The sequence below is a fragment of the Hoplias malabaricus genome, chromosome 9 (genome assembly GCF_029633855.1).
Source record: "Hoplias malabaricus isolate fHopMal1 chromosome 9, fHopMal1.hap1, whole genome shotgun sequence".
In the NCBI taxonomy this organism is placed as follows: domain Eukaryota; kingdom Metazoa; phylum Chordata; class Actinopteri; order Characiformes; family Erythrinidae; genus Hoplias; species Hoplias malabaricus.
The window spans coordinates 7,983,418-7,995,999 of NC_089808.1; the positions used below are offsets into that span (position 1 = coordinate 7,983,418).

At 39.8% G+C, this 12,582-nt stretch overlaps 1 protein-coding gene across 4 annotated transcripts in view; it reads right to left on the reverse strand.

The window, feature by feature from the left end:
- LOC136707684 (zinc finger protein 521) overlaps positions 1-12,582 on the reverse strand; it is a 179,188-nt gene that overhangs the window by 32,925 nt on the left and 133,681 nt on the right. For 3 of the 4 annotated variants that reach the window (XM_066681899.1, XM_066681897.1, XM_066681900.1), the window contains one exon: positions 8,898-9,029. In XM_066681899.1, the coding sequence (XP_066537996.1) occupies positions 8,898-9,029 (132 nt within the window). The remainder of the gene's footprint in view (positions 1-8,897; positions 9,030-12,582) is intronic. The other variant, XM_066681898.1, reaches the window with a different exon arrangement.

Here is a 12,582-nt window from a genome sequence, read left to right on the forward strand (position 1 = left end):
CTATTTGGAAAAGAGACACAGAGAAAGAGAGCAAGTGCGAGAGAGAGAGAGAGAGAGAGAAGGGAGGAGGGACGAGAGTCTCGTCTCTGAGGTAAAGGAACGCTGGGAAAGTTAGCATTCTGGGCTTCATTTGAATATCTTACGGGGGATAAACAACTTTTTCCCCTTCATGTGGCGCAAGGGTGTTGACAGAACCGGGGGTTAGGAGTATGGAGGCAGATGAAAGGTGAGGCATTTCTCTAGGGGATGAACCAGGGTCATTACACACCAGCTCCTAATGACACCGCGGTCAGTATTAGCCCAATGCCAACCTCATCTTATAAAGCCATGGTGTACTTGTAGAGGTCGCTACTGAATCAAACCCTCACAACATTATTTTCAAAGGGATTTAGTCATTTTTAGTGTTCAGTCATGGACAGTGTATGGTTACAACTCCAGCAGCATTGTTGTGTCTGATCCACTCACACTAACACAACACGCCAACACCACGTCAGTGTCACTGCAGCACTGAGAATCATCCTGGACCTTGGTATGCTCTGAAAACACCAATAGTTTATTTGTTTGTTAAGTAGATTTTTTTATGTAAACCTTTGCTTAGAAGAAAAAAATAAATAACCAATAATGCCACTCACTATAAAGGAAGTCTCAGCATTAGTGTTTACATATTTGTAAGTACATGCTCTGAAGATAATCCGTGTACACTACACTGTGTTCCTCTATGTTCTTAGCATCCTCTGTATCACTGGATATAAATACTGAATGTACAGGAGAGTTGAGAGCTTGAAGGCACTAAGGCAGAATGGTAGCTACCTCCTGAAGAGTGGCATTACAGCCGAAAGAACCATCAATTTTGCATAGGGCAGCCCAGCAGCTCAGAGAAAAGAGCAATGTATGATGACGCTGTATGATTTTAATGTTACACTGACATGTCACTGCTGGAGGACAAAAACAACATTCCCTGTTTGCTATTAATAAAAAAAAAAAACATCAAACACAAACCACAAGATAAACAAACAAACAAACCTGGGCAAGACTCCCAATACTAAATTATTACAAATAAAGAAATTCTGAATAAAAGTGGTTCCTGCCTAGTGTTCAGTGCTTTCCGGTATGCTCTGAACCCACAACCCTGATCAGGATGAAGTGGTTGTGGAAAATGAACTCATTAAAGCCCCAATTGAATGAATGAATGCATTAAATCCCCAATTAAGTTGAAATAGTTGAAAGGACTACGGCATTATTTGACCTTCTCGTAAACTGCTTCATTACACGGCCCCTATCCAAAAAAACAAAATGATATTGTTACAAATCTGCAACAAGAGAATATAATGACACCTCTAAACTCTTTTTCCATTTTTTATAAATATAGACAAAAATATGTTCACCACCGCTTGTTATTTTCTGTTCATACCATGCTACAAAACTGAAGTATCGTATTGAGATGACATTAAAGCAACCTGTTTACCAGAAAGCAACAAGATAACATTTTAACATAAATTGATAAAGGAACAGGGCATCACTGGGAACTAGATATTTATTACTGACTTACATTTCTATTAGGGTTCAACTTATAAAACGGTGCTGTAACAAATTCACAGCCTTGTTTATTTTGAGTAACACCTCACTGTATTCGTGTCGTTACAGGGACACACAAGATGACTTTCTGTTTGTTAAATACATAGTAGAAAACAAAAGGCTGTGTCACAGAAACATTCTCCAAACAAAAAGAAGAGACTATGACAATTATTACCTCAACAACGTTCAACACATTTCTGTTTGAGGCTCCAGTAAAACACAGAGCTGCACCGCGGTGGATGGTGGACCTACAGCACTGAAGCAGCTCTCAACTCTCTGAACTAACAACAGATGGTGTAGTGGCACCAACTTCAGTTCTCTCTGTGAAATACGGCTGAATTAACAGTCCCTACTCACGCATGCACATTTCAACCTTAAGTGTCAGTCAGTCAGTCAGTCAGCGTAAATGCCTCTTCTAGGCAAAAACATATACATTTTTATGCAAATGTACGAATTATTTACTGAATTATAGATTAAAATGGCTGCTGGTGCATAATTTAGGCCCATTCCATATTTGATCACATACGCCCAATTCAGAATCTAACTGGAGTAGTTTTGTGATCTTCAAATGGCAACGTGTACAAAAATCACGATGATCAGGTGCCATTTGGACTTTGGATTTGGAATTAAACGAGGCAATAAAGACACAAGGGAATACAGAATCTTATAGTTACTTTAGTTTCAGTTCATGTTACTCACGTGGCACCTCTCAGCCCTTTTCAACTTTCTATACGTTTCGACAGTGTAACTTAGACTCCACTGTGCCGTATCAGGAAGTTAAGTAACGTTATTTTCCTTTAGCGTCTGATGGGCCTATTTATGCCACTGTAATTCTATGCGGTGCCGAGATTTTGGCGGCTTTTCTTTGGGGCGTATGAAGTGAGACAAAAGTACACAACTCCCTCTTGACTTTCACCTCCACTTCTGGCTTGTTTGTGCGAGTCCTCGCAGTCTAAATCACAAGGCGCTCTATTGCGGCGCTTTCTCCAGGGTGAGCAGATATACTTTTAGCTGCGGGCTCCCTTACTTCTGATAGCTGTCAAATTTGCCCTGGGAGACTGGGGCTTCTGTCATCTTCCCGGGGCCTCTGGATCGCTCTTCAACTCCACTTTTCCCTCTTTCCCTTACTCTCTCCACTCTCTCTCCTCCTCTCTCTCTCTCTCTCTCTCATCCGCTGTTCTTTCTTTTTCCTTTTCATGATTTTCCCCGCTTTGTCTACGTTTCCCTCCCCTGTCCCCTTGCTTTCCCCTCAAATTCTCCCTCCCCTCCCCTCATCTGATCTGATGATTCTTTTCCTCGCAGAGCCAGTCATTTTGTCCTCTTTTCTTCACCTCCCTTATACTACTCTTCTTCATCAAACTACAAGGCCTCATCCTCTTGTTTTTCCTTTGTGCTTAATGTGTGTGTGTGGGGGGGGATGGGAGAAAAAAGAAATGAGGTATATACTGTTGCTGATGGTACAGTAGGTCGGGCTGTAGAGTTTGTAGGCAATGCCCGGCCCTGTGAGGGGCTTTAGACCTTTCTAAATAGCCTAGCTAAACAAAAATGAAATATAGTTCAACAACAACAAAACTTTGTACCTCCACATTTGACCTGAGATTAATATTAATAAGATGTCATTTACATCATCTTCAAACTGTAGGGTAAATAAACTGCTCCAAACCACATCTTTCTGTCTGTAACATTACTGTGATACAAGCTTTGGTTCTAACCGTGAAAATATATTTTATTTGCCACATATTTCATTTGTATATGAGTAGATCCAAAATTCAGCTACATATGGTAAATACATGGACAACACACATCTATAAAAGTCTATATATCACATTATTTTAAGACCGCGTTTAGAAAAATCAGGCATAATCTGGAATGTCAGGTAATATAAAATTAGTTGGCAATAGGTCACCTCATCGAGGTTGGAGAAAGAATCATGAATATTCCCCTGTGAAGTATGGTGGTGGGTGCATCATGACATGGGGCTGTTTGTATGTCATCAATAGAAACATTAATGAAGCGATGTACTGATGCAGACTGCAGCTAAACTAGAATTTCTAAAGTTCTGTGGATTCAGCAAAACATTATTATACATTTAAATATTAATTATTAAAAGTCTTATAAATGGACAATGCACTTAATCAAGTACAGAAAATGGCATGATTAATTAGTAAATATTAATCAATCGAGAGAACTAACTGTGAAGATCTTTTTGCCTTTTTTTATTTAGTTAGGATAGGGCTGGTCAATAATTCAATATCAATAAATATCGCAATATAAAATTTTTCAATAACAATGATATGATTTCTAAACCCGTTTTCAATATTTCAATACACATTATTTACAGCATCTTTTTAAAAATATTAATATTGGCCAAGATGAGAGGTTTATGTTTGACTGTGATGCCATGTTTCTTATTTATTGTTTATTGTGTGCAGCTTTTCTGTGGCTTTTATGTTGATTATATCGATATCAGAATTATATTGTATTGACTGAAATTTAGAAATATATCGTGATATAAATTTTGACCACATCATCCAGCCCTAAGTTAGGATATTTATTTTCCTGAAACCATAGAAGAACACAAACAAACACACACACACACACACACAGGACTAAGTACATCCATCCATCCAGTGCTCCACTATGGCCCCTGCTTTCCTAAATCACTCTCATCCTTCCTGCTCTGCAGCTGCAGGACAAAAATGCTCCCTCCTTTCCTATTTCTCTTCCTTCCACTTCTCTCTATCAGTGCCACCCCTCCCACATCTCTCTCTCTCTCACATACACTTGCTCTCTCTCTCTCTCTCTCTCTCTCTCTCTCTCTCGTGTCCTGATCGATAGCAGTGCAGGGGAGACCTGGGAGCTGTCTGTCAAAGACTGGGATGGAAAATGAAAGCCACGATGAAAAAAGCATGCTCTGTATATTAAATACAGCCAAGGCCCTGCTAGACTAATGTCAATAAGTAACTGCTTAATGAGAGAGAGTGAGAGAGAGAGAGAGAGAAAGAGAGGGCGTAAGCAGGCTAGAGAGCTAGCCAGGAGTGTGGAGAAAGAGATTTGGGCAGCAGTTCCTGCTGTAATTTAATAGTTGGTTGTTCCTGCACTATGTGATAAATAGAAAGGTGTCATGCGCTTGCTATCGTATTCTGGACTGCTCATAGAAAGCGCTACGCAGCACAGAAGAAGACATCATTATGGAAACCAGTCAGAGGCACTCACTTTTCAAGCAGACAAATAAGACAATAGCCTCTAATGTTGTAGGGAACACCTGGCCTGGCATCAGGTTTTTATGGAGGCCAGTAACTAACTGCCTCATGATAATGACTTAACTGTATCATAAATATGACTTAATATCTCATGGTAACGACTTATTATCTCATAATAATGATTTAGCATCTGTTAAAATTAATAGAGGAAATTCTTGGATTTGTTTTTAACAGTCATTATTACTTTAACAATGGCAAAACAACTGAAAGACTTAGACTGAAGAAATTTATATTGTTACTGAGCAGCTCTTAAGCCTTTATCAATACATTCTCTGCTTTTTTTTCCATCTGAAATCCCAGGTCTGATCTATACTACAGCTGCAGAGTCAGGGGTATTGTCCACCCTGTAGACCACAATACACAGAGTGAAGTTCAGAGGTCATTATTTTGTTGTTTTGGCATCACCTGGCAGCCAATGAGCAGATGAAAAACACAATCTTGCAGAGCCAATCAAAAGCAAGGATTTAGTTTTAGGGTCACGCCCACACCTCTGTGTGTGTGTGATTTTTTTATTATTATTACTTGCATATTTTTGCCATGTTCAGCTACTACAAGCCAGTTCCATTGTAACATTTAAGAGCTTCAAATTGTTAATTTTTTAGAAAAATTAGTAGATTAAACACACCTTCCAGCAGATCCTCACACGTTTATTTTTTAAATCATTGCTTACATAGATATGTCCTTTCCACCTACAAGCACCCACACTGCAATGTATTAAAATCCAGAAGGTTCAATATTTAGAGAAATAGGACTATATTCAAGAAATTTGCCGAAAGGTACAACAGCTTTTTGGACATGGAATAACATTTTTGCATAATATTTGCAATATTTATAGTGCAATAATTTCATTCCATAAATCCTCTGAAAAACAATACACCAGCAATATTCCCCAGTGGTTCTTCTTCGTGTTACACTAACACCTAGTGGCCGAGATGTGTAAGAGGTTCTTGTAAAATGCCCACCCACTTGTGTGGACGGCCCAATCTACGGAGGCTAAACCTGTACATACAGGACTTCAAAGCAGTTTGATATTCATGGGACTTGCCGTTTTTAAATAAATAAATAAATAATAATGCCATTTTATGGCCAATTTTATTAGACAAATGATATATGGGTCAGACCCTAGCTGTGATGTCACACTAGCCAGACTTGGGGGATGTACACAGAGGGAAAAAACCCACAATATAAGCGCACCATACCTGAAGCCTGAGAGCTCTAAATAAAGGGCCGCTAAACAGGCGAGGAGAGGGAAGTGGGGCGAGGCGAAAGCTTTGTCCACAGAGAAGAGTGATGAGGCTTAGCAGGAGCCGAGTGGCAAACTGCAGCTAACAGCTTTGCAGATTTCATTATCCAGACAGTTAACCCTGCTGACACCAGAGTGGGGAGCGATCCTCTCAGGATGGGGTCCAGCACCCCCCACCACCACCTCCACGCTCCGAGACTGATGAGATCATTACCACCAACATCCACAATTAGCATGTCCCCCTCTTTCTCTGACTCTGCCACCTTCCCTCCCTTCCTCCCACTTTTTTTCTCTCTCTCTCTTTTTCAACACCCCTCTCTTTGTCTCTTCCTCTTCCTCACTCCATCTCTCTTCATTTCTGCTGCAGGTGATTTGGAAAGGTAAAAAGTACTGACTGATTTCAGCATAACCGAAGGGTGTCACAGTCAGGGTGTAGAGCTAGTGGCTGAGGAGAACTTGCATGTGGCCAGTGCTTAGAAGATGCGGAAAGCACAAACAGATAATAATAATAATACTAATAATAATAATACTAATATTAAAAAAAGTTCAGTATTTGAGGTTATTTCTGAGTTTTGTGAGTTTTTGTGATGATGTCCACAATTTGGTTGATACCAGTGCTGGGCGATACAATCGCAAATCAATATCATGATTAATTGAACATTTAATGTCTATTATAATTAGTGAACAATAACTTTATTTATTTATTTTTTTTTATTTGCCCTCACTGACAAAACTTATACTGTAAATATGTTCAAGCATTAAAGCAGGGATATTTTTTTCTACTGTTGCTGGGAACGTTTCTTGAGCCATGCACTGTTCATATTCAGTGATGTGATTGTGCTTCAAGACTGCGGTATTAACTTTGTTCATTAAAAGTGTTTGTTTATTTATTTATTTATTTTTTGTGTGTTTACGTTTGACTTCTACATGTTCAATGTTGTCTTCACCAAAGTCAAAATATGTTAAAAAGACTGACTCAGCATTTGTCTTTGGCACAAGCTGCTCTAGGTGCTCATTTAGACTCTGTGTTTAGGTTCTCCTCCATGTTGGCCTATTTTTTTTATATTAATAGAATTAACAAAAAAAAAAAAAATAAAAACGTTCTGAATTTTGATTTGGATTGAAACATTACTGAATAATGGCCTCTCACCATGGACACAGATGTTGAACTGCACACACAGCACACTAACTCACAGGATATGCATTGCCGATACAATTGGACGCTCTAGAATAGCCGCACATGGGCCTACGGTCACCATGCCCTTTGTTAAGTGTTGGCAAGAAGGATATAATGCCATCCACTCTGGACTCCAATGTAGACACCTACTCATTCGTTGCTTCTTGTAGTCAAGCCAGTGTATGAACAGCCCCTGCTCTTCTAGAAAGCCTTTAGACTAGATACATGAAGATTAACCCTCTGGAGTCTGAGGGGTTTTCAGACACTCTGGAGCAGTCTGACATCCCTTGACTTTTTTTTTTTTTTTTTTTTTTACAAATTACACCCATCTCAAATGATTTTTTTCTCAAAGTGTTACACATGCTTTTCTTCAGAACAATCTCTGCAACAACAATGTTGAATCAATAAGAGTGTCATACATCTATATTTTGATTAAATTTACTCTAAACTTAGACTTTCCAAAAACCTATTTTCAGAAGTGCTGATATATTGTGAAAAAAACCACATAAACATTAATGAGGTCAGTTACAGATGTTGCAAAATTTGTTCTGGATCCTAAACACCACTTCAGCTCGTCCTAAAAAGGTATTACATAGAGATTTCATCACTCAGGAGAATGCAGTTCTGTTCCTCCACAGTACAGTGCTGGGGGGGTTTATACCCCTCTAGACAATACTTGGTATTGAGTATGGTGTATTTGGCTGTTCTGTTATATATCTAAGAAAAAACATGCAAAGGCAATGTCACTGAATTTTTATTTTATTATTTTATTTTTTGGTAATTTTGTTTAAAGTATAAGAGCAGAAGTCAATACTGAGGCAGGGATTTTCCAGTAGTTGAGGCCAGTTTGTCTGTATGACTGACCTCTCAGGATTACAGCACAACATTAAGAGAGACACGATGTGAAAATAACTGGAAATCTATCATCAATCTTGACTCACGCTGCTAGTGTGATCTTGGCTGATTCTCTACGCATCAGCAGTGAGCTGAACTGTATCATCACTCATATTTCTGTATCATATTTCTCAGAGATAATGACACTCACATATGGTTTCTTTAGCCCCAGAGCCCTGGTCTCATTGCACTCGTGTAGTTAAGTCGGGGTTGTGGTTGTGTTTAATGTTTTGCTCTGATTGCAGGAGCTCTTAAAAAAACAATCTGGAATTACACTACACTGTATGAACAGACGGATTTTATAATCTCCATAGAAATGCACTGCCATTAGAATGGGAAACTCAGGAGCAGCCACATATGGGCCTCAAAGCCAAGAGGACACTCAAGGGGTGTATAGCTCCCCTAACATTGGGCTGTGGAACAGGAATTGTGTACTTCGGGGTGATGGAGCTCCATCCAATACATTTGGGATGATTTGGAGTGGTGTGAGTGGGTTCTAGGGGATGTGTTTCAGTACATATCTTAGGGATGAGCTTCAGTAAGGTTCTGAGTAATATGCTTTGGCATATTGTTGCAGTGGAAAACAAACCAAGTCAGTAGAGCTCAGTAGAGTTGAGTTTTGTAGGTACCATACACTAAAAATACAATTATCTATTACATAATTGACCAGTACATATGAGCAGAGTGCTCCCTTATGATGCACTTTTTGTGCTTTAGATGTTTAAAAAGACAAAAGCGTGCTTACCTGTAAAACAAACAGGACACTTAAAGGTTCCTCCCATGCCTTCGAAGCTGTGCTCGATCAGGTGGCACTGCAGCTTTGCTGGAGAGTCAAAGGTCTGGCTGCACAGCTTACATTCATGGTTCAGCCCCTCTTCTGACAAAAAGAGCACAGAAAAACACACAGCCACACAATGGTGTCAGTTCAGATACTAAACACATACATTATTTCAGTCAGTTAGCATAATCGGCTGTAAGCAGGGCAGACTTCGGTATGAACACCAGAAATAATACACAGTAACACTCAGAAAGAGCTCCACTGATCAGCCAAATTACACATTGTTAAGCATCAGAAAAGCTGCAATTATTACGACTCGCCCACCTTTTTCATTTCACTCTGATTAAAGTGGTGGCATGAGGGCAGCCTTCTGACTTTCTGAGTTTAAGAGAAAGTAATATAATGTGTGATCAGTTCCCGTCAGGCACAAATTGGACGGCCAGCAGGGGTCCTAATTGCCTGGGCTGCTCCTGGCTGGTGGAGAGGAAGGCATGGCGCAGGAACACATTCTGCATATCACACATGAAATGGCATAGCAATGCACTACAAACAGCAGGTCTTACACCATTCTGCTGTTACCCAACAGTGCAGTGCTCAGGGGTCACTTCACTGCTGTTCTGACCGCAGCAACTATGGCAAATTTGGAAACTAGCAACAAGATCCAAACAAGTAAAAACAAACCTCTCTTTGTCTTGTCTCGGCGTTAGATTATATTGTAAATATCGTGAACACTAGCGTATCTAAATGAAACGAATGGTACTAGGGAGTTAGCCCCTTGTTACTGCGGTAACAGCTCCTACTACTCTTCTATAAGGATTTGCACTTGATTTCGGAACAATGCTGTGGCTATGTGATGGTCTCTATCATATTTTATTCACAATAGAACATCAGATGCTGAAAGTGCGATGTTTAATGGAAAAATATTAACTCATTTGGAACTTGAAAAGCTGGGACAAGGCAACAAAAGGCCGGAAAAGTAAGTGGTGCTAATAGAAAACAGCTGGAAGAGCAATATGCAACATGACTGGGTATAAAAAGAGCATTTTAGAGAGGCAGAGTCTCTCAGAAGGGACTGTTTCTATTTACATTTAACACCGAGTCCCATTTTTTTTTTAAGCTGGGGTTGTAGCTCTGGATCACAAAGAGCATTTTAAGTCATGCCTTACGTATTAATGGACATCCATGACTTCAGAGATTTCCCACTGCCCAGTAGTGGGAGACTTTGGTTTTCATTGCGCATGGTTAACAGGCTCATGTGCAGCTGCTCCAGAGCATACATAGATATAACACCTGCCGTGTGTCCACAAAACGCGGACCCTCGTGTAGTTCACTACTTTATTACAAGAGGTGTTTACAAACTTACGGAGATGTAGTGTTTTATTCTACATTCAAGTCATTACAATGCAGGTGGGCAATTATTGTTCTCTAGGGCTGTCACAACTGATTATGTTAGTGATCAAATAATCTACTAACAATTTTCATGGTTAACTGAATAATGTGTTTAAAAAACACAAACCAAATAGACTTCAATGAACAATTAAGAGCAATAACAAGCCATTAATAGTGTTTAAAACAATGAAAAACAATGGAAACCCAGAAAGAAATGCTAACAAATGGATATTATTAAAAGAGCCCACTAGATCAACTGAAAATACGCATTATCATCACGCAAACAGCCAGCTAATCTGCACCAATTCATAAAGAACGGGCATTTTATCGATGCGTGTTTCTATTAAAGTTTATAAACCTATTGTTCTACTCCACACATTTTTATCCACATTGCTCTGCTTCAGGAATAAACCTAGAACACCTTCTCCACTGCTATTACCCTGCATGAACCCCAGCCATATCCTCACAGGGCAGGCGGGTCTGCAGTGGCTCTTAATGGCCGGCGGACGACTCAAGACAAGGATATCGACCGGGATTGCAAATGGCGGCCATGGCTGTGACCTTAACCCATCATTTCCAGTGAGATGATTCGCTGAATCAGGAAGAAACCATCGCTCATTTCGGGGAAGGAGCTGAAGTGTTCTGGCATTAGGGCGAGGGTGGAAGATAATCTATTACTCTTTTAATGCCTCTGCATGGCTTCTTAGCTGATAATGAAGATGGATATTTTTTTGCTTTTCATTCTCTTTTTATTTAGGAACCCTGTCATCACACGAATCATGATGTTTAACCCTTAAACGGGTCTTACGACATCTGACACTTATTGAAACAAGACTTTGTATATGTTTACGTATGTAAACGTCAGTTATTGTGAAAAGCTTGTATAGTGCTTCATTATAGCGGCAGCCCATCAGCATAGTGTTACCAATAATCTGATTATACAAATCAATAACAAGCAGATCTGAAGCAGTGTAAATTGCATTCTGAATTTGTGTATGCATTCACTATGTGTCCAATATTAAAATGCAGGATGCAGCTTTTTTATTTTAGATAATACATATCACGTTAGCAAACAGAAAGCTCCACATCCACATGCTCAGGCATTTTAATATGGCCACTGTGGACATGCAATAACCACAACGTCCATGGCTGCTGATTTTAATAAATAAAAATGTACAAAAACCCCTGAAATTAAATCAAACCATACAAGACTGCTGGTGTGATTGCTGCAGCATCACTGGAAACTGTCTAGTTTTGTCACTCCTTATGTGGCAGGGTGTGATTGTGTCAGCTGGTTATAAATACATTTTAACCAGAGAAACCAATGAAGAATAAAGATAACGGATGGAAAAAAATGTTCTTCTTTGTCTGCCACCAGACAAAAACCCAACAATTGAGTTAATTATGCTATTACATGTACACAATAAGCAATTGCATATTCATTGATATGTAACCGAACTATAAGGACGTTTAGGCAAGACAATTAAAATAGCTCAAAATATTAGCGCTCAGATCTCTGATGGTAATTAATATGCAGAGGCTCATACTGATACAAAAACACCACGCAAGGTTCAAAGTGTGAGTTGCTTTAACAATCAGAATAATAAGGTAGGTGAAGTCATCCATGACCTATCCCCTTCTCTCTCTCTCTCTTTCTCATGCTCCACGGTCCAGCGACTGCCATATGGGGCCAGATTCGGCAGCCGCCTCAGTCCGGACCCCCAGGAACCAGCTGCGGCCCACCAAAGGACCCAGAGGAGCGCTTAGCAGGACGGACCGTGATATAGTGCTGGCAAGACAAGCCACCTGAGCGGCCCAGCACCCGGAAAAAGGGTCCGGGACAGATGGGTGTTTAGCATGGAGTGGAGTGAGTGAGCCTGTTAGCACGGACACCTGAACCAACTTAAACACACACGCACACACAGACACACAAGCTATATCCAAAACAATGTCCTATTAATTATATAGCTATGAACTGCAGTTTTTGAACATTTATATCATACATAGTACACAGTATATGCTGGTGAAGTATGCAGTATGCAGTACATTCTGGTGGAGTATATACCTTTAAAGTATGTACTGCATTGCTATATACCGATAATACGTACTGTCATAGTATACAATGTATAAGCAGTATCATACAGCAAGAAATGTAAACTGATAAAACACGCCTTGTACATTGAACGTTCACTGGATTGTATCTACACCCATTGTCCATTTTTCAGCTCCACCGACCACACAGCGGCACTTTTACAGAGGGTAT